Source organism: Perognathus longimembris, chromosome 7, assembly GCF_023159225.1.
Source record: "Perognathus longimembris pacificus isolate PPM17 chromosome 7, ASM2315922v1, whole genome shotgun sequence".
Classification (NCBI taxonomy): Eukaryota; Metazoa; Chordata; class Mammalia; order Rodentia; family Heteromyidae; genus Perognathus; species Perognathus longimembris.
The window spans coordinates 66,523,430-66,546,693 of NC_063167.1; the positions used below are offsets into that span (position 1 = coordinate 66,523,430).

The 23,264-nt window shown below is 36.6% G+C and overlaps 1 protein-coding gene across 4 annotated transcripts in view; it reads left to right on the forward strand.

The window, feature by feature from the left end:
- The window catches only part of St7l (suppression of tumorigenicity 7 like), a 148,473-nt gene that overhangs the window by 50,282 nt on the left and 74,927 nt on the right, over nucleotides 1–23,264 (forward strand). For 2 of the 4 annotated variants that reach the window (XM_048351738.1, XM_048351739.1), the window contains exons 13-14: nucleotides 3,462–3,554; nucleotides 12,052–12,191. In XM_048351738.1, coding sequence (XP_048207695.1) covers nucleotides 3,462–3,554; nucleotides 12,052–12,191 — 233 coding nt within the window. Of the gene's footprint in view, nucleotides 1–3,461; nucleotides 3,555–12,051; nucleotides 13,069–23,264 lie in introns of those variants that run through there. The other 2 variants (XM_048351741.1, XM_048351740.1) reach the window with 2 other exon arrangements.

The following is a 23,264-nucleotide window of genomic DNA, read 5'->3' on the forward strand; positions in this document are numbered from 1 at the left end:
AGGGGGGAGACCAAACATAAGGCCTTGGTCATTGTTCTACCACTGAGCTATATCCTCAACTCTTTTGTAATATTTTAGGCATTAGTCTGATTTTGTTTTGAGGTATATACAATGTGAAAATTGAAATGTGTAAAACTGTGTTAAAATACATGTAAACATAAACTACCATTTTAACTATTTTATGTACAGTTAAGTAGCATTGCATATGTTTATATTGCTATGCAGCTATCATCACCATCCATCTCCAGAATATGTCATGGAATTCTATGTTCAGTTTTTAAAGGAATCGCCATTCTGTTTTCTAAAGTAGCTGCAACTTTTGACATTCCTAGCAGTCATACACACAAGTTACAATTTCTTTGTGTCTTTATCACCATTTCCTGTTTTCTGTTTTGATTTTTGGTTGATAATAACCAAAGTAGAATCTCATTGTGATTTTTTTTTTTTTTTTTTGGCCAGTCCTGGGGCTTAGACTCAGGGCCTGAGCACTGTCCCTGGCTTCTTTTTGCTCAAGGCTAGTACTCTGCCACTTGAGCCACAGAGCACCTTCTGGCCCTTTTCTGCATATGTGGTGCTGGGGAATTGAACCCAGGGCCTCATGTATACGAGACGAGCACTCTTGCCACTGGGCCATATCCCCAGCCCTCATTGTGATTTTGATTTGCATTTTCCTAATGATTAGTGGTTCGTGTGTATATTTTCTTTGAAGAGTAAACTAGACTGTTCATAACTAACTTCCAGATTTCTTATGTATAGCTTCTTAACAACCATTAAGAAAATGAAAAAGGTTGGGACTGGGCCTGTGGCTTAGTGGTAGAATGCTTGCCTAGCATGCATGAAGCCCTGGGTTCAATTCCTTAGTACCACATAAACAGAAAAAGCCAGAAGTGGCGCTGTGGCTGAAATGGTAGAGTGCTAGCCTTGAGCAAAAGCAGCTCAGGGACAGTGCCCAGGCCCTGAGTTTAAGCCCCAGGACTGGCAAAAAAAAGAAAGAAAGAAAGAAAGAGAAAAGTGGGGGGCGAGAGAGAGAGAGAGAAAAGGAGGGAAGGAAGGAAGGAAGGAAGGAAGGAAGGAAGGAAGGAAGGAAGGAAGGAAGGAAGGAAGGAAGGAAGGAAGGAAGGAAGAGAAAATGAAGAAGTTAAATCAAAGTATTTCATTAGCTGGACTCTCATAATTCTCTTGGAAAGTATATCTTAACTGTGAATAAAAGTCCAAAATTAAATTCACTGTTTACTAACTAAAAGTATTCCCAAACTTTGCAATAAGGCACTGTGAAACATGGAAGCAATTCTCAAAAGTACCAGAGAATATTCTAAATTTTTACTGGAAATACAATAATACTTAACATCTGTCAGACACCACTCAAACTATTTTCTCCAGATAATTCAGTTTCAGCATTGTCATGCTCCATTTCTTTCCATGTTTGTAACAGTAACTTTCATTGTAAGCTGTTTGTGTGTTACTGTGATTAAAAGAAGTACTGCCCAATGTTTAGTACTTTCTCTAGGAAATAAGAATGGTAGCATCCAAGTGTGATCCCACTGTTTAAGAAGTTGCTTAGTGTGCAACAGGCTCATAAATATATCTCATTCATAAGAAATGACACTTTTTGTTTTTGGATGTGTTTGTGTTGTTGTCTAGGCTGGTCTTGAATTCCTGGGCTCATGTGATCTTTCAATCTCAGCCTCCTGAGTGTGCACCATCATGCCCTGCTGAAATGATTATCTTAAAGTGATTATTTAAAAGTGCTAAGTGGTTAAAAGATAGTCTTTTTAAGTTGTTTGGACATATTAATTGGTAAATGGAATTTTTAGATATTTCTTTCAGCTTGTTGTACCATACAAAGATACTAAAGCTGTGGGTACAGCTCAGTAGTAAAGTACAAGCTTAGCATGCATGATGCCCTGGGTTCAATACTCAGGAACAAAAGATTACTACTTCTACTACTATTACTAAGAAGTGAATGGCACCATGTGTTCTTTTTTTTTTTTGGCCAGTCCTGGGCCTTGGACTCAGGGCCTGAGCACTGTCCCTGGCTTCTTCTTGCTCAAGGCTAGCACTCTGCCACTTGAGCCACAGTGCCACTTCTGGCCGTTTTCTGTATATGTGGTGCTGGGGAATCGAACCCAGGGCCTCATGTATACGAGGCAAGCTCTCTTGCCACTAGGCCATATCCCCAGCCCACCATGTGTTCTTGACAACAAAATTTAGAAACTTCTATGTTAACAATTTGCTAACAGTCATACTCTGTGCAATTAATAAAACTGAGACAATATAATTGAGGAGCTAAATGAGTATTTCAGCCTTCTGTAGTAGCCTATAAGTCCCTCAAAACCAGGTACATTCTTCATGCATTTTATATATGCCTTTAGTGCCTGGAAGTCTGCCTGCCACATGTGGATTTTTTTTTTTTTGGCCAGTCCTGGGGCTTGGACTCAGGGCCTGAGCACTGTCCCTGGCTTCTTTTTGCTCAAGGCTAGCACTCTGCCACTTGAGCCACAGCGCCACTTCTGGCCATTTTCTGTATATGTGGTGCTGGGGAATTGAACCCAGGGCCTCATGTATACGAGGCAAGCGCTCTTGCCACTAGGCCATATCCCCAGCCCCCACATGTGGATTTTTTAACAAGTATATTATTTACACTATAACTCTTGCACATGTGTGTATGTGTGTGTTTCTGTGTCTGTGTCTATGCTGGTACTCTAGCTTGACTCAGGGCCTCCTGCTTTCACTTAGCTTTTTCTTCTCAAGGCAGGTTCTCTGCCACTTGAGCCATACCTCCACTTCTGGCTTTTAGCTAGTTAATTGGAGATAAAAATCTCACAGTTTCCTCCCTGGGCTGGCTTTGAATTGCTATCCTCAGATCTTAGCTTCCTGAGTAGTTAGGATTATAGAACCTAGCTTAATTCATGCATCTTAATGAGTTACTCCCTCATGATTATCACTGGCTTCCTGAATTACTTTAAGAAAATAGCTAGATCTGACCAAAGGACTGTAATTTAGTAATTCTGGACTTAAGCCCCACTCATAGAAAACTTTGGTGAAAATCTCTCCCATGAAGTTAGGAGTCATTTGAGAACTCTTTTAGGTTGCTAATTTAAGGCTATAACAATTTTATGAAGATTCCCCAAAGAAGAGGTATTTATACTTGTAGAATTGAAAGCCATAAATGTAATGAGAAGACAAACAAAGAAGGACCTAGCCAATCTTATCCACTGTTCCATTCTGTTTTAGATAATTCACTATTCTCTATAAGTCTTATTCCTTTGCTTGTTCATTCTTTTGCTTTATTTCATCTAAAATGTCTAAAAAGAAAAGAAAATGCTATGTGAATTTTTAATTTTAATCTCCAAAATAGTTTTTCTCTATAGTATGGTAAATACTCTAGGATGATACTATAAGGTATAGGATGGTAAGTGAGAGAGAACTGGATATCAACATGTTTTCTTTTCCCCCTTCAGCTTTTAGAATGATTCCATACCCATTAGAGAAAGGACATCTATTTTACCCTTATCCAAGCTGCACAGAGACTGCTGATAGAGAGCTATTACCTAGTAAGTAAATATTTCAGTTTTCTCAAACTTTGAAAGAATTGTTTAGATTATTTTTAAATTGCTTTCTGTATCACCTTTTTGTAACTATAATGAAGTACCTGACTTAAGAAGAGCTAAAAAAAAAAAAAAAGAGCTCAATTTAGCTCACCATTTTAGAGGTTCAAATTTAAACAGCATACCATACATTATGAAATGAGGGTTGCTCTTTGGCAGCATTACCTTATAAAGTACATGGCAATGGCAGGAGCATGAGCATGAGTAGCATAACTGACACTATCTTGAACTAGAATGAGAGAGAAAAAAAGAGAGAGAGAGAGAGATCTTAAAATCCCTTTTCAATATCACATTCCTCAGGGAAACCTCCCACTAGATCTCATCTTTTTTTAAGATTTTAGTTCCCAATATACCACACTGAGGACCAGCTTCCTAAAACACTTGAATCTTTGAGAAGATACATACTATATTTCTAACCATAAGATTTTCCATAGCATTCTCACTATTAAAATCCCTTTGGTTGAAATTTGAAAAAAACTTTAGCCATTTCTAGGATATAGTTGCATAATTGAATTCATTTGCAAATACTTTGTTGGTGTAAAACCTTATGTTATAGGCATGAAAGAGTACAAAGATTAAAGACATAAAATAGAGCTGTCATCTTACAAACGTTTTTGTTTTGGCAGTGTAAGGAGAGATCAAACCTAGAGCCTCATTATTTTGCTCAGGCTGGCCTCTAACTTACGCTCCTCCTGCTTCAACCTCCTGAGTAGCTAGATTTGCTAATCTTTGCTACTACATGCCACATTACAAACATGAAAAAGAAAAATAATCCTTTCAAACTCATAAAGAGAAGGGAATACCCCCTAACTCATTTGATAAGAACAGTATTATCGGGCTGGGAATATGGCCTAGTGGTAAAGTGCTTGCCTCGTATACACGAAGCCCTGGGTTTGATTCCTCAGCACCACATATATAGAAAAGAAAAAAGCTGGAAGTGGCGCTGTGGCTCAAGAGGTAGAGTGCTAGCCTTGAGCAAAAAGAAGCCAGGGACAGTGCTCAGGCCCTAAGTCCATGCCCCAGGACTGGCAACAAAGAAAAACAAAAAAAACAAAACAACAACAAAAAAAAACAGTATTACCCTGATATTTAAATCAGACAGATATAATTATGTAAAAAAAAACACCTATAGAACAAGAGCCTTTATGAATGTAGGCATAAACATCTTCATCAAAATATTAGCAAACTTAATCAGGCAACATTAAAAAAGGATTATGTACCATGACCAAGTGAAATTTACCTCAGAAATACAAAGTTGGCTTAACATCTGAACATGCTATATAGCATAGATAATAGATGCAGATAACTGATTTGACAATATCTAACTCCTATTAGTAATAAAGAAAAAAAACCTATCCAACTACAAATAGAAGGGGACTTCTTCAACTTGGTAGTATATTAAAAAAACATTTAATATCATACTTAATAGTAGCATATTGAATGCCTTTCCCCAACCAAGATGTAGGTTCTCACTACTTTGTTCAGTATCATATTGGAGATTTTAACCAGTGCAATCAGGCAAGAGAATTAATAGAAGGCATTTGTATTAGAAAGGAAGAATTAAAACTGTCTTTATAGATAGATGGTATGACCATATATTAGGAAATCCAAAGAAATTCATAAACAATAAACTAAATCAATGAACTCAGCATGGTTATAGGATATATCTAGGAATCAAGTTGTCAGTATAGCTTAGGTAGAATGTTTGCCTAGTATATATAAAGCGTTAGATTTGATTTCCACTACAAAAAAAAAAAACAAGAAAATCAATTGTATATCTATATATTTAACAATGAACAATACAAAATGAAATTTAGAAAACAATTCCTACCATTTTAACATCAAAGAGAATAAATTAGAAATAAATTTAACAAAAGGAGTGCAAGTACACTAAAAACTAAGATATTGCATGTAGAAATGTAAAAAATCCATATAAAGGGAGAAAAAAATTCATGTTGATTAGAAGATTCAGTATTACTTGCATGGCAGTTCTCTCCAGCTTGGCCAATAGATTTTATACAATCCACATTAAAATTCCAAGAGGAATTTTGCAAATTCTTGACCTATTACAAAGATTGTTTTGGCTATTTTGAGTTGTTTGTAAAGGAAAAATTAAAGTGGCTACATTTTGTAATTTGAATAGTAGTCAAGAGTTAAAAGAACAACAACTATACAGGGTTAATTAAGATTGCTGAGAATGATTCAACCTAGTCCTCTCTTTCAAGAAGCCAAATTTTCAAAATAGTCATCTAAATTTTGCCTCAATTGCTTTACCTACTCATTCCTTTTCTCTGTGAACTGGTAAATGTTTGTTTTAACTGATAGGTAAGCATGCTGAAGGATATAAACATTAGCACTGTGTTTCCTGTATAATGATAATTTTTACTATAATTTTTGTAAGATTGAGCCATTAGAATTGATACCTAGCAAGTAAAGTTGTAGTTTCACAATCAACAAACTTAATGAGCTGAAAAGTTTAGGTAAGTTAAAACTGAGGAAATATTATATAAAATAAGAATTATGGTATTTTTCTCCCTACGGTTGTCCTTTTTTTATTTTTTGTCATCTGCTCAGATAACTGATTTTATCTTTTATAGAACTCTCAAAGTGTTGGATATACTTCTTAATCTCCCCCTTTTTTTAAAAACTGAACTCTTTGAAGACTAGGATTCTGTTTATTGTCCCCAAATATAATTGGATTTTAAATCCAATATTTAGTAAGTATTACTTGACTTACTCAAATCTATTAATTCACTCTACCCACTCAACAAGCATGTTAAATACTAGTACTTTTTATTCCTTGCCCTATTCTGAACTCCTAGACTGCTCATGGTTAACAGAAAGACTGATAGAGAGCCAAGCATGGTGGGATATACCTGTAATTCCAGTACTTGGTAGGTTGAGACAAGAAAATTGAGAATTTGAGGCCACTTTGGTTGTATAATGAAGCCTTGCTTCCGGAAAAAACAGAATGAAAGACAAAGTGTTAAGGAACAGACTGTGGGTTTCTCTAGAGTTCAAAGGTAAATCCTAATTTTGACTTGGGTGACTTGAAAAATGAAAAATCTTTTATACAGTGAGAGGAGCAAGTTTGAGTTTGTTGCCTGCATAATCATCTATCATTCATTTATGCATACACACACATGCTTAAATATTTTAGTACATAATCAATTTAACAAATATAAAAGTGTGTTTTGGCCAGTGTCTCACGCATGTTGTTTTAGCTACTCAGGAGGCTGAGATCCATAGGATCAAGGTTCTAAGCCAGCCTATGCAGAAAAGTTCTGGAGATTCTGACTCCAAAATAAGCAGCAGTGGTAGAGCGCCTGCCAAGCAAACAGGAGACCCTGAGTTTAAACTCTGATTGAATTCAATGTTGAGGGCATTTTGCCTACAAAAAGCAGTCACTTCAAACTGTCTTAACCATAAATGGGAGTTTGTTCAAAACTAACAGACTACATTCAGCAACTTAGATGGTCAGGATTTGCTGCAACCAGTTACTTGTTTATCTCTGTGTCTGGCTGCCTTTTGTAATCTCTCCTGTTCTTCTCCTTTCCCATCTTCCCTCCCACACCTCTTGTATGATTTCTCTTTCTGCTTCTCTTAGTTCATCTGATTTATTTATATATTTCTCTCTTTGCAGTGTGATGTTCCATGAATATATATTCAAATGATCTAACTTCCTGTCATGTCTACATTTATATGCCATTAGTTCAGGCAAACAACATAGAATGAATAATACTTTAGTTCTTTAAAACTAGATTTCTCTAAGGTCTCCTAAATCGAGTATCTAGTGTTTGTTCCTGGTTCCTGTAACAGTGGCCTAAAAAGGATCAGGTTCAGGTTGTATAAATAAAATTGTCAGGGATCCTGATATTTTTCTCTCTGCATCTCACAAAAGAGATTATAGACTTATCATTTTCTAGGTAGCAAAGAAGTCCTAGGTAAGAAAAAGATCATTGGGCTGGGAATATGGCCTAGTGGCAAGAGTGCTTGCATCCTACACATGAAGCTCTTGGTTCGATTCCCCAGCACCACATATATGGAAAACGGCCAGAAGGGGCGCTGTGGCTCAGGTGGCAGAGTGCTAGCCTTGAGCCGGGAAGAAGCCAGGGATGGTGCTCAGGCCCTGAGTCCAAGGCCCAGGACTGGCCAAAACAAAACAAAAAAAAGATCATTTAAAGGAAACTGTATACTTTAAGAAGTAATATGGGGGCTGGCAATATGGCCTGGTGGTAGAATGCTTGCTTCACATTCCTGAAGCCCTGGGTTCAATTCTTCAGCACCACATATATAGAAAAAGCCAGAAGTAGCACTGTGGCTCAAGGGGTAGATTGGTAACCTTGAGCAAATAAAAAGAAGCCAGGGACAGTGCTCAAGCCCTGAGTTCAAGCCCAAGGACTGGCAAAAAAAAAAAATGAAGTAATATGAAGGTAGAGCCATGAAGGCACAAAAATTTCTAATGTATTAGTAGAAAGAAAACAGTTAAAGATTTAATGAAGGACTGATCAGAGAGACAAAATAAAGGCTAGAACTAGATATCCTAAAATCTAGAAGAGGAGAAAGAAATTTCTGAGAAGGAATATCTGATCTATTAGGTAACATAGTTACTAAGAAAAATCTATTGATTTTGGCAATTTGGAGATCATTAGTGGGAGAAATTTCATTTTACTTCTTAAGGCAGGAAAAATAAATCATACTGTTTATTCTTATTATTTTTCCATTTTAAAAGGAATGAAGGTTTTTTTAATGACTGTTTAATTATGGAACATTAATATGCTGGATGTGATGGCACATGTCTGTAATTCCAACACTCAGGAAGCTGAAGCATGAGGATTGTGAGTTTGAGGCCAGCCTGGACTGCATAACAAGACTGACTAAAAATAAACCAAGCACAAAAAAGCATATTGTTAAAATGTTTTTCTTTGTAAATTATTACTAGTTAAGGCAAAATGTACTTGTTATTATGAGGTTCTTTTATATGTCACAATCATAAACTACAAGACTATGTTTTAGTGTTAGTTGCGGGTTTTGCAAATCAGTTCAATCTAGCTCTATACAGGGTAGGAACTCCAAAGGTGGGGGTAAAGGGACATACTAGAAGGTTCTGTCTGATTGTAATATATTTCTTTACAGCTTTTTTTTCTGTTTCTCACTGTGATAGGATGGACAATTTTTTAATAATGTGGAGCTCTAATACTCAGGACTACTTACTGTTTGTGTTTTTAATTCTCCATCAGCCTTGATATGAGTTACAGCATTCTGGAATTTGCTTATGGATTTCATAAATTCAGACTTGAACTATTCGCCTAGTTCACATAATTATTTTGTCATCTTTTATGCCTCCTGATACATTTTTCTCTACAAACCAGTGTTGAAATTTGAACTTTTGTTCCAAGGGAGTGTTTCTGTACAAGCCAGTCATTCATTATATTGATCGATTAACCAAACACTGACTGACAAATGCATCTACAGAAAGCAATCCAAAAAAGAATGCTTCCATCTCTCTTATAGTATAGAAATCTCATATTTTAATAAATGTTATTAGTAAAGATAAGAAGTTTTCTACCTTATAAAATGCATAAAATACTATATCTCTTAGGTTATGAAAAATCAAATGAGTACAAACAATATAGTTTAATTAATAATATTAATTTTGCTATCTTATTCTTGCTTTCTGAAATACCAGTGTTTTTTTTCTCTTGGTTTGCTAAAATAAGTCTGCCTGCCAGGGCTAAGGGATAGGGCAGAAGGGACTGCTAGTTCTTTGGGTGTTAAAAATACAATGTTGGGCTGGGATGTAGCTCAGTGTCAAAGCACTTGCCTAGCAAGTGCAACATCCTGAGTACTAAAAGAGAAAAGTCAAAAACAAAACAACAAAAACAAACTCACAATATTATACACAGTTTCTAATGTTTTTCACTTAAAAAATCAGTTCTAATGTACTTTTAATTTGAATTTTGCTCAAAGCTCTGGATATTTTGGGAAGTTTTAAAAATGCATTTAGGTTTTTGGTATATATTCTCTGAACATATATAAGCCAAAATATTGTAGCTATTGAAGGAAATTTAGGTGCAGCCTTCTCCATTAATCATTATGTTTAAAAAAATGAAATTTATAGCTGACCTTGGTTCACCGCTGAATTAGTCATCCCTCACTAATGCAGGATAGTACATCATAATTCTTGGGTTAGTGTCCAGCCCTGAGCAGTCAACTTGCTAACCTAAGGAAGTCTCAAAATAGCTCTCGGTTTAACAGGAATTTATTGAGTACCTACTGTATGTCAAGCAAGTACTTTGCATATTAAAATATTTTTAAAATATAAAGAAAATATAAATACTTGAATAAAATCAGCCATAAAGTAATAGTAGAGGGCTGGGGATATAGCCTAGTGGCAAGAGTGCCTGCCTCGGATACACGAGGCCCTAGGTTTGATTCCCCAGCACCACATATACAGAAAAACGGCCAGAAGCGGTGCTGTGGCTCAAGTGGCAGAGTGTTAGCCTTGAGCGGGAAGAAGCCAGGGATAATGCTCAGGCCCTGAGTCCAAGGCCCAGGACTGGCCAAAAAAAAAAAAAAAGTAATAGTAGAAAAAATAATACTTGAGTGTGTAAATGTTGTAAAATAAGGGACCTCATTTATAAAATCCCTTGCTTTTGGGACTTTTAAAATGTGAAGCAATTTTATTGAGATATAACTTACATACTATAAATTTACTCATTCAGAGTATGCAACTTTTTTTTTGTCAGTTGTAGGGCTTGAACTCAGGGCCTGGGCACTGTCCCTGAACCTCTTTGTGCTCAAAGCTAGCACTCTACCATGTAAGCCACAGTGCCTCTTCCAGTTTTTGAGTGGTTAATTGGAGAAAAGAGTCTCATGAGGATTTTTCTGCCCAGGCTGGCTTCAAACCACAATCCTCAGATCTCAGTAGCTATGATTACAGGCATGAATCAACAGAGCTGGCAAAAATATGCAACTTTAAGTGAAGGTGTCGCTCAAAGTGGTAGAGTGCTAAAAAAGCCTTGAGCAAAACAGCTAAGGACAGTACCTGGGCCCCAAGTTCAAGCCTAGTGGCAGCACCAAATAAATAAAATAATAGTTGATTGTAAAGTAATTACCTAGCCATGTGCTAGTCACTGAGTTATATCCCTAGCACTGCAAAAATAAATTTTAGAAATAAGATGTGGCCAAGCACTGATGGCTCATACTTGTAATCCTAGCTACTCAGGAGGCTGAAATCTGAGGACTACAGTTCCAAGTCAGCCCAGACAGGAAAGTCTGTGAGACTCTTAAGTTCAGAGATAGGAGTAAAGGGACATGCTGTAGTGAAAAAGCTAAGGCACCCAGGCCCTGAGTCTAAGCCCCAATATCGGTATGCACGCGTACACATAAACACACACACACACACAGAGACAGATGTGCACTTTGATACTTTTTGTCTCTTTACAAAGATTTGTAGTCATAACATATAGGCATATAATAGAATTTTAAAATACTTGTGGTGTCCAGAAAAGAAACCCATTCCCTAGGGGTCTCATAGCAGCTCCTAATCTAGTTGTATTTGTATCAAGTTGACAGCCTGGGAAATTTCATGTAAGTGGAACCAAATAATGTAAGTGGTCTTTTCTGACTGATTTTTTACATTGCATAATATTTTAAAGGTTCATTTATATTGTGGCATGTAACAGTATTTCATTACTTTTTATGAGTGGATAGTATTCCATTGTATGGATTTGGTTATCTTTCACCAATTGATGTTCATTTAAATTGTTTCCAGTTTTTTGTTATGTAAGTATACTTGCTGTGAATATTCATGTACAATATTCTGTATGAACACTTTCTGAATTGTCTTGGGTATGTACATATCGATGAAATTGCTTATTGATGTGGTAAGTATATATGGGTTTGGTTACTGGTTCAATATTTACAGTGTTCAATGAAATGTCACACACAGAACATATAAGTAACTAGGTAACATTATTAGCTGGTGTTTCTGGAAATTCCCCATGGTATATCTGTCTTTTTATACTAGTCTGAGCTTCCAAAAGACTAAAACTATTAACAACTCACATTTATTAAGTGCTTACAGTGTTCCTTATAACAACTCTGTAGCAACTTACAAGGGTTTAGCAACTTACAGCTCTTTTCAAAAGACAAAGCTCTTTTTCAAAACCATCTAAGCATGACTTTATAAGCAATGCTGTTTCCCACGATGCCATCGTGTTCTCAGACCCCAAAACAGTCATCTGGTTTTGTAGATAGGTTGTTAATGCTAGAATAAATAGTGGCCAGAGAATTTACCTCAGTTGGTCAGAAACTTCTTGTTCTTGTCTTTAAAAGCACTTTTCCTTATAGCTTTTAAAAATACATTTATTTGAAAATGGTAAGATGGTTTATACTATTTTCTGAAGTAAAATTCATGTCTGTCTTTTCTCCCTTGCAGCCTTTCATCATGTTTCTGTTTATCCAAAGAAGGAGCTTCCTTTTTTCATCCATTTTACAGCAGGACTGTGTTCTTCTACAGCAATGATAGCCTTTCTCACACACCAGTTTCCAGAAATCATGGGTGTTTTTGCTAAAGCTGTAAGTATGATCTCAAGGACTTGTGTAGAGTATTTGTAAAACACACAAGAAACCATATATCGTCTGTTTATGCTAACCCAAATGAGCAGTAAAAGATATATGTTATAGTAAATTACAAGAATTGATTTGTAAAGTTACCACCATAAATATGTGAAACATGAAGTTTTGGTGATTTGAGCTATGCTTTTGTTGTTTAAAAGTTTAAAGAATACAATGCTATAACATTATAAAGTTGGTCTCTGTAGATCACTTTTGGTGATTAACATAGCATTCATTATAAACATTAAGAACAATCCAGGCTCATTTTTTTAAGTTAGTCAATTTTTTGGCATTTAAACAAATGCCTCTTTTGTAAACAAGTCTTCCAATTTTTCCATTTAAATGAAATAATTAATTGTAAAGATTTGCTGAACTTTAAATTCAAGAGTACACCTAGGATGGAGAATAAGTAGGTGAGATGGGACAAAAGAGACATTTGCCCTGGGTACAGAATGTGTTTCTATACCTAGAGATTCTCCTAGTTATTATGTCTGCATGTTCTTATTGGCCTTTCCCAGTTTGGAGCAGAGAACCATGTATAGGTCTTTATATTCATTTTTATCCTTGAAAATTGAACTACTTTCCCATTTCCTGACCCAGGAAACACTTGAGGGCTGGTACTAAAGAGGGTATCCCTGACTATTCATCCTCTCTATATATTTATTAATTAATATCACTGATTGAAGATAAAATTACCAAAGATGATTTCCTTTAAGTCTCCAAGTCTTTTTTAAAAATGCATCTTTCTTGTACATCTTTATCAGGTAATAAGAGTTTAAAACCCAAAAGAAAATGCTGCTTCATATATTCACAAATAAAAGAAATTATGCAATGAGAACCATAGAAAAACTAGTCCTTACTTGGTAATGTATTTTCTATATTTTTCTCTGTATGCCTCCATTCTAATTCCCTATTGTCCTCACAGTTTCTTTTCCTGCCTTAAGAATAGTTTATTTTGTGCCTTACAAGTTAGCTGGCTTTCTTCTGACACCAGTGGTAAGAGCAGTGGTTTTCCTTTTCCCCAAGGATCAACTGTATAATGTGTTAAGTTACCATTAGCTGTAGGCCTAAGAGTCTGAATATACATTTGATTCTGGGTTAGGATTTAAAAAGAATGAGTTCTCAATGTTGTCCACAGAGTGCAGATATTTGGTTTGGAAACTGACTATTCTACTTCCTTCTAGTATAAAAAGGAAAGTTAGTGATTAATTATACCACAACTGTGTTTTTGCAGTGGTGCTGCCTGGGGAGTAAATGTATCTCCAAGTGAAATGACATCACTGTATAATTCAGCATGGGAAAAATAGACTAGAAAGGGGAAATCTCATCCATTTAATAGCTGAGGAAAATGTACAACTGAGTATTTAAAAGATACAAACAAGCAAATGGTGCAGTGATTCTTGGATTTTTCTCAAGGTAATAGAAAAAGAAGAAATAGAGCAAAAAAGAGATCTAGAATCTGGGATAAATGTGTAGCAACTATTAGTTGTGTATTTCTTTGAGTACTGGCTAAAATTAGTGTGGGATGTACTCAATGTGTGCTCTGTCTACCACTGTCAGTATATAGCCACTTTTCCAGAGAAGTCACTAATGGCACTAAAGAGCCTTTGAGATTACATAAGTTCCTTAGCACTCCTATAGCAGAGTCTTGAGAATGAAGAATTACATATTTTACAGTATAATCTTCCTTTTCAGATCAAATTGATATACTGTGATCCTAGTTAATGAACAATAAACATTTATTCACTACCTTTTTGTATAGTTGATGATATATGACATTAAAATATCATTGAGAGTGAACTTTTAAAGTCACAGCTTATCCCTTTGGCTTTATGTGTATATTTAAAATTCCTAAAAGGTCGGGCTGGGGATATGGCCTAGTGGCGAGAGTGCCTGCCTCGGATACACGAGGCCCTAGGTTCGATTCCCCAGCACCACATATACAGAAAAACGGCCAGAAGCGGTGCTCTGGCTCAAGTGGCAGAGTGCTAGCCTTGAGCGGGAAGAAGCCAGGGACAGTGCTCAGGCCCTGAGTCCAAGGCCCAGGACTGGCAAAAAAAAAAAAAATTCCTAAAAGGTAAGTATTTTAGTAATAGTACCTGCAAAGCAATATTTGGCATGCAGCACTTACAAAAGTAGGTCCCATGTAAGAGTTATTAGAAATGATTATAGTATGAGTGGTCTTCAGTTTGTAAACACAATACATACATGCCTTGACAGACAAAGAGCAAGGGGATTGGAGGGTCATTCTTCACCTGAATGAGAACTGCATTTTAACAAGAGCCCCACGTTATCCTGTATACACTTTAAAACTTAAGACACCTTGCTGTACTCTCCCACCCTGATAAGAGGAATTTAGAGAAGCTGAACAGTGCCACCTTGCCAAGTTCAGGGATGGGCAGCAGTGCACAGTGGCTATGAATGCAAACTCTAGAGTGAGACAGCTTTGCTTTACTTAAGGTAAATATCTTTTTTTTCTTTTTTTCTTTTTTTGCCAGTCCTGGGGCTTGTACTCAGGGCCTGAGCACTGTCCCTGGCTTATTTTTGCTCAAGGTTAGCACTCTACCACTTGAGCCTCAGAGCCACTTCTGGCTTTTTCTATATATGTGGTGCCGAGGAATCGAACCCAGAGCTTCATGTATGCAAGGCAAGCACTCTACCACTAAGCCATATTCTCAGCCCCAGGTAAATATCTTAACCTTCTCTCTCCTGAACTGTAAAATGTGAAATAGTATTGCTGCATCGGTTTTGGTGAGTGTTAAATGACTTTAAAATATATCAAGTGTTTAGAATCATGTGTACACACAGTTTAAAAAAGTATTAGCTGCTGTTTACTCCATCATTGTCATCATCATTTAAGACAGGTTATAGAGTGAGGAACCTATCCTTTTATATATGTCCTAACAATAGCACAAAATACATTTTCCCATTAAAAACTGTAGTGTAATTGAGTGTCATTCAAATGGTACTATCTTTCTGATACATTATGTGTTTATGAACCACAAAAAGAGGATAAATGCTCAAATTCATAGCACACTGGCAAATTATAGAACAGAATTTGTTGGCATGGCATAAACTGCCTATGTTAGGAATCTGTCTGTGTGTCTCTGTCTCTGTCTCTGTGTGTGTGTGTGTCTCTCTCTCTGTTTTCAGAACTGAGATATGAACTCAGTGCATTCTTGAGCCATACGCCAGCCATTTTCAGTTAAGCCCAGCAATATATGATGATCAAATAAAGTAGAAATTACTTAAGTCAATTAGAAACACGTTTGTTCTTCTATTTAGTAAGGCAAAGGCATTTAAGAAAACCCCCTAAATTATTATTTATTTTCCTCTTCTTCATTTTGTTTTTGTTGTTGTTGTTGTTTGTTTTTGTTGTTGATTTTGTTGTTGATGTTGTTTCTGACAGTTCTGGGGCTTGGACTCAGGGCCTGAACACTGTCCTTGGCTTCTTTTTGCTGAAGGCTAGCACTCTACCTATTGAGCCACAGTGCCACTTCCAGCTTTTTCTGTGCATGTGGTGCTGAGGAATCAAACCCAGGGCTTCCTGCATGCTAGGCAAGCACTACACCCCTAAGCCACATTCCCAGACCCTGTTTGCTTGTTTTTTGAGATACTTTTTTACTCAGGCTGGTCTCAACTCATTGGCTGGGGATCAAACCCAGGGCCTTATGCAAGCTAAGCAAGTGATGGTGGAGGTTGAGCATATCCTTCCACCTCAGCCTCCAGAGTAACAAGACTTTACCACCACAGCTACATTTCTTGTTACCATTGTGTCTTTCTCATTTCATATCTTTTGTATTAGCTTACACGCTAGAGCAAATTAAATTTAAAGTTCTTAAAATGTGTGTGTTATGTCAAGGGGAGGGGATAGATGACTGAAGAAGGGAAAGAAATGCAGTAAAAGAATTCAATATATATCCCACAAAATTAGAAAAGTGACGGAAGGAGTAGGGTTGGGAGGAATGGGTAAGAATTTTGAAAGGGTGACATGGATCAAGATGCATTGCATTTATAAAACTGCTTTGTTGAATGATAAAAATATATTATAAAAATTGATTATTTTATGATGCCATTTGACTGAAAATTGGCTAAAAATTTTTTTAAATCGTACTGTATATCAAATTTAGGTAAGTAGAAGGGAATCAACTAGGACAGTTAATTATGCTTAATGCCTTTTTTTTTTTTCATGGCTTATGGCTATGTGCAATAAGACTTCATTCTCAGCAAGTTAAGGTTTTTTTTTTTTCTCCTGATTTTTCTCCTGGCCAAGAAGAAAACCTTGTCTGACATTAGACATAGAGTAATGAAAAAATTGCATAAATCCCTGGAGATGTGGAATGTGCTGATATCAGAGCTTATATTCTCCAAGGCCAGAATTCCAGAAAAAGGAAAAATTGCTCTTAAGTGGTAGGTCATTTTCTCACCTGCTTTGAAGCCTGCTGGGTTAAATAGGAGAGTTCAAAGTAAGGGTAGCCAGGAAGCCAAATGAAGTGGAATCTGATTCTGCTTATCTGAAAGGAGCGTCTTTTTTTTTTTTTTTTTTTTTTTTTTAAGCAGCACTGCCCCCTCCTCAGAGAACCAATCTTCATATACTCTGGTCCTTTTCAGTTCTTTTTTTTTCTTTTTCTTTTTTTTTTTTTTTTGCAGTAAAGGCTTGGGAAGGTGTCATCACAAAAAATGAAAAGGCTTAAAGATGGTCTTGGGGGATTTCATTAACTTAATGATAAGATCAGGCTTGTGGCATGGGCTTTTAGTGCTTTGAATTAAAAAATGCATTTAAATGTAGAAGTTTCTAGTTGAGTGTTAGCTAAATAGGACAGTCTTTGCAATGTTGGCAGAAAAAAGACAAAAATCAAAAATATTCTCAAATAAATTGCTGTTTTACCAAGACAAAACTTTGTCTAGTTTCACTGAACACATTGTAGCTGTGCTATGGTGGTAATGGGCCTTGTTTCCACATATTTTTGCTAATCTTCATGTGGGAAAATGTAGTTGGACATGCCAATGATGAATTTCTGAGCAACTCATAATTGGCTGGCTCCACTGTAACTATGGCCTTACAATCTGCTTGATTAATTCTTTAAGGACTACTTTAGCCAAGTTGCATGATTTCCAGAGATATAGAAGGTCAGAAGTTACACTAACAAAAGACCTCTCCACAAAATGTTTCACTGGGTTTCTTCAGGCCCTTCTTAAAAATAATTAAAATTTTTCTCCCTAAATTACATTTATAAAAATAATAAACAAATATAAATGCCATTTTTAATGAATAGTGACCAAAGCTTTCAGGAAGGTTTGTCCATTGCTCTCATTACTTTTTTTCAGAGTCAAAGATCATTTTAAGAACCAGAGGAGTTGGTAGATAATTACAGCTATATATTGATATATGCCAGTAGAAAAGATATATGACTTTTTATGCTAGTACTAGGGCTTAACTCAGGGCCTTTTGCTTGTTTTTTTGCTCATGCCTGGTACTCTACCATTTGTGCCATGCTTCTAGCCCAGCATTTTGCTGGTTAATCGAAGATAGAATCTCATGTATTTTTCTGCTCTGGCTGGCTTTGAACTACAACCTCAGATCTCAGCTTCTTGAGGAGCTAGGATTGTAAGCATGAGTCACCCTAGCACTAGGCTATTTTTTAAAAAGGTCTTAATGTTATAGTTAGTAATGTATGATGTATGTTAGTAGTGCTGCTCATAGGTGAATGAATAGGTATAGTCTTCATTTGACTTTATTATCGCTAAAAACCTATGGTAGTTGCATATTCCTTTATTTCACACATAGAGCTACATTCAGAAATTAAACTGACAAAGTAAGTTTCTTTACTTTGAAAATGGGTTATATATTCAAAGCTGTGAGACCTTTTTAGTTCTTAAGAACATATATATATATGTACATATACATATATATGCATTTTGAATTGTTACTAAGCTTATGTTCTTGAAAAACATTGTTCTGTAATCATACTATTTCCCAATGATGCACTAGAAGTGTTTCTCAGAAATGGTAGAGATAATAAAATGAGCCTATTGTATACAGGTCAAAAATTTGAAATGTTTATATTTTTGTTCCATAGCTAGTACATTTAAGGTCTATATTTGGTGGCCTGTCATTCTGCTCTTTCTTTTCCTGTTTTACAGTGCTGGGACTAAACTAGGGGTTTACACACACTAAACAAGCATGTTATCATTAAGGTACAGCATCAGCCCTTATTTGTTTGTTTTTTTTATTATTTATATGTGCACACACATATGCTAATATTGGGGCTTGAACTAAGCTCCTTGGTGCCATCCCTTTTCTTTTCACTCAAATCTGGCACTCTACTACTTAAGCTCCATCTCTGGCTTTTTGCTGGTTGATTGGAGGTAAGAGTCTCAGAGACTTTCCTGCCAGATCTTAGCCTCCTGAGTAGCAAGGATTATGGCCATGAGCCACCAGTATCCAGCCTCTTAAAAGATGTTCAATAAAGATATTTCTCACACTTCATTCTCATTGTTCTTCCTTGAAAAGATCCAGACTGAAAGTTGTAAAATTGCATATATTCTTTATTCAAATATTCTAAATTCTGAACTTTATTTTCTTGTTTTTCACCAGTACTGAGGCTTGAGTTCAGGGCCATCCTGGATGCTTTTCCTTAGCCTTTTTGCTCAAGACTGATGCCACTTGAGCCACTGCTCCATTTCTAGCTTTTAGCTGGTTAATTGGAGAAAAAAGTCACAGACTTCCCCAACCAGGCTAGCTTCAAAACGTCAACCTCAGATCTCAGCCTTCTAAGTAGCTAGAATTATAGTCATGAACAACTCACCCCACATGAACAATTCTTTTTAAAAAGAGGGAAAGAATAAAAGTTAGATCAAGATATATACTTTTTAATGCATATCTATATTTTTCTCACCTTAATTTAATGTTTGTGAAAAGCACTGCTTTTTTTCCTCTTAATTGTTTGGTGCTGGTCCTGGGGCTTGAATTTAGGGCTTAGATACTGTTCTTGAGCTTTTGTGCTCGAGAGAGAGAGAGAGAGAGAGAGAGAGAGAGAGAGAGAGAGAGAGAGAGAGAGAGCCACAGCTCTACTTTTCAGCCTCTCTCTCTCTCTCTCTCTCTCTCTCTCTCTGCATAATTGGAGGTACCAGTATTATGAACTTTCCTGCCTGGACTGGCTTTAAACCACAATCTTCATATATCAGCTTCCTGAGTAGCTAGGATTACAGGCATGAGCCACTGGCATCAGGCTAAAGCACTGTTTTGTTTTTTCTACTAGCATATGCCACTCAAACATGAAATTCACAAAAACCATCCCTGAATTTGTATATTTAATATTTCCCCCTTAAAATGCAAGTTTCAGTGCCAGAGTTTAACACATCCTGTCACTAACTGTTAATTTTTTGCTTAAACAGTAGTATTTGGGGGCTGGGATTATGGCCTAGTGGTAGAGTGCCTGCCTCGTATACAGGAAACCCTAGATTTGATTCCTCAGCACCACATATATAGAAAAGCCAGAAATGGCACTGGCTTAAGTGGTAGAGTGCTAGCCTTGAGTAAAAAGAAGCCAGGGACAGTGCTCAGGCTCTGAGTTCAATCCCCAAGACTGGCAAAAACAACAAAAACAGTAGTATTTGGGGGCATATGGATTGCTTAGAATTTTTTGGATGAGCTTAGATATTGATACATATCATTCATTCCAAACCTACTATATTACTGATATTAAAATTCACTTTAAGAAAATGATTAATCTTTGAAAAACATCTTTGTCTTTTGCAGGCCCAACATAGTTCTCTAATTGGAAGAAATATGTGCTACTGTAATTTTTTTTTTATTTTTTGCTAGTCCTGGGGCTTAAACTCAGGGCCTGAGCACTGTCCTTGGCTTTTTTTCCCCCTATATATGTGGTACTGAGGAATTGAGCCCAGGGCTTCAAGACTATGAGACAATCACTCTACTACTAGTCCATATTCCCAGCCTGTGATACTGTAATCTTGAAAAATAGTTTTTAGCTTTTTTTTGTCTTTTCTCTTTTGGTACTGGGGATCGAACCCAGTACATTGCACTTGCTAGGCAAGCACTTTGCCATGGAGCTACATCCCAGCCCCTCCCCCCCCCCTTTTTTAGTAGAGTTTTGCACTTTTCTGTAACCAATCAAATTTCTAATGCCTAAAAAGAAGTAAATTAGCTGGCACAAGTGTCTCACACCTGTAATACAAGAAGCTGAAAACCAGAAGATGAGCTGTTTAAAGCCAGCCTAGGCAGAAAAGTCTGCGAGATTCCACCTCCAGGATAATCAGAAACAAGCCAGGCTGGAGGTGTGACTCAAGTGGTAGAGCAGGAAAGTAGAGCAAGAATATGAAGGAAGGTCTTTTGGTATCAAAAGAACTAAACTGATAAAACTACTTTGATATATTAATAAGATCTAAACCAATAATAATTTGGACTTCAAATACTTGTTTTCTCCCTTATGCAGGGAATAGTAATTGTTTCCCTCTGTAATATTAAGATTGCCATACCGGGGGCTGGGGATATGGCCTAGTGGCAAGAGTGCTTGCCTCGTATACATGAGGCCCTGGGTTCGATTCCCCAGCACCACATATACAGAAAATGGCCAGAAGTGGCGCTGTGGCTCAAGTGGCAGAGTGCTAGCCTTGAGCAAAAAGAAGCCAGGGACAGTGCTCAGGCCCTGAGTCCAAGGCCCAGGACTGGCAAAAAAAAAAAAAGATTGCCATAGGTCCACCTTGAAAATAGCCAGCTTTATAAGCTATTTTTTGGAGCTGGATACAATAATTCAAGCCAGTAATCCTAACTAATTAGAAGGCAGAGTTAGGGAACTACAATTCAAGGTCAGTAATAAAAGTTTGTAAGACTCTATCTCACTCAGTGATACATGGTGTTATTCCGGAAACAGGCGAACACAATGGCTGAGTGTAGTCATGAGTCCTGTGACCCTCAATGACACAGAGAAACTCAAGTAGGAATATCACAGCCCAGCACAGGCTCCAGCATAAAGCAAGACCTTGCCTTGAAAATAAGCAACTCAGCTCCCTTGTACAGTTGCTGGAGAATACCTATGAATAATAATAAAGAAAGAAAAAAACCAAGTGAAAAAGGTGCTGTACGTATGGTTTAAGTGATAAAGTGCTTGCCTTCTAAGTTCAAGATCTGAGTTCAATTCTCAGTACTACCAAAATAATTATTTGGGTTTTATGTATCACCAAAATTAAGAGAATTCAGGCTCTATTAAGAAAGGTCTCAGTCAAGTAACATGTACTAATTGGCTAATTGGAGTTATGACAATGAAATCAATTGTTATTGTTTGGGGTTTGTTTTTTTTTTCAATGATAGAATCTTACTATGGAACTTTCAGTCCTTGTGTATGCTAATATGCCCATAGAGAATATTTTAAAATAGACACAACTTGTCCTTAAGGAACTTAGACAAATTAGATAGGTAATCAATAAATGTAGAAAAATGATGAAGTTATGTGGAGTAGAAAGGAAGGCCCAAGGTTGTACTGGAGGGTTGAAGAATATACTGTTTAACTCATTGATGCATCAGAAGAAAGGAAGATAGATTATTTAAACAATGACTCGGAGGCAGAAGACAGATAAGCTTTAGAATCTGCTAATGACTCTTGCTTCTGGTAATTTATCTGAGCTTGCCAAACTGACTGGAATATGCAGAAATTGTTAATATTTGAGTAAGTTAACAGTTTACATCTCCAGATCCTGAGTTAGATGCACAATGACATCATGAAGTCCAGAAGTTTAATTTGTAGCACAATAGTAAGGAGCACATTCATGTTTCCCATCCTCTCACCTGCATTCCTGTTAGACTAGTGACTATGCTGATATTTTATTTCTCAAAAGATGTAAGTAAACTGCATCCCCCTGAATTCCTGTGAAGTTATTACCTACTCCCATAGGACTTGGACAGAGATATGAAACATAGTTACATACCTTTTTCTTCCTAAACTTTTATCTTTCAGATGGCATTGAGAGTAACTATATCTCTGATTTGACCTCAAATTCCATATTGGATTTTTTAAAATTGCTTTTTGAGCAATAACTTTTCCCTGGTTGCTTAACCAGTCATACAAGTTGTGGCTTCTGTCTCTAGGCCTATTTTATAATAGCTGCTCTGGGAGAACAGATGAAAACTAATAAGTCAGTTAGATATTTTATGAGTATTGAAATCCCTTCCATTCAGAAATGTAAATAAAATAACCAGCATGAGCAATCAGCTTATGTCAGATTCCTTGGGTTTATGTTACATAGGGAAATTATAGTGCAACCTGAAACATGCTTCTTAATGAATTCATAGTGGTGTCACAGTTGAATGTAAACCCTTGAGCTTTTCTTTTGTGAAGGATTTCAGAAATCACCTTTTATAAACTGCTGAGGAGAGAAGGGGAAAACTAAGATGATACTAACAAATGCTATCACCATTAAGTAGTTGCCTCCCTTCTAGCACCAAATCATGCCAGGTAAGTAAAGTAGAAACCTAAGATTCTACTCTGCTTTGGGCTTATGAGGGAGCATAGAAAAATACATGCATGTTGCTGCTCTGGTCAGACCCACAATCCAAAATGTATTATCTTTCTGAACGTGGCACCATGAAACTGATGTGGAAGAACTGGGTTCTTCTGCTTTTTGTCCTTATCAATTAGGGAAATTCAATTAGAAGTATGATTCCTGACAAATAGCTGTTTTTACCTTCAGCAAATTTAAGAAATCAGAGACTAATTGGAATGGTGAAATCAGAATTTGCCCCCATCTTTGGCTGCTAGTCCAGTGCCTCTAGTATGCAGGAAATGCCTCCTCATGTATTAGTGAACTGGTTTTGCAATCTCTAAAGCTCTTTAGCAGCTCCCTTCTATTCACCATGGCCTCAGATATGATAAATAATCTACTAGCCACAAAAATCTAGCATACAAAATAGAATATAGGGGATTGGTCAACTTTTAAGGTTTGGAGTGAAAGAAAGAAATGTGTTTTCTATATAAAATTAGTCTTTTTCACATTCTAATTTCTTAAGAGATTGGC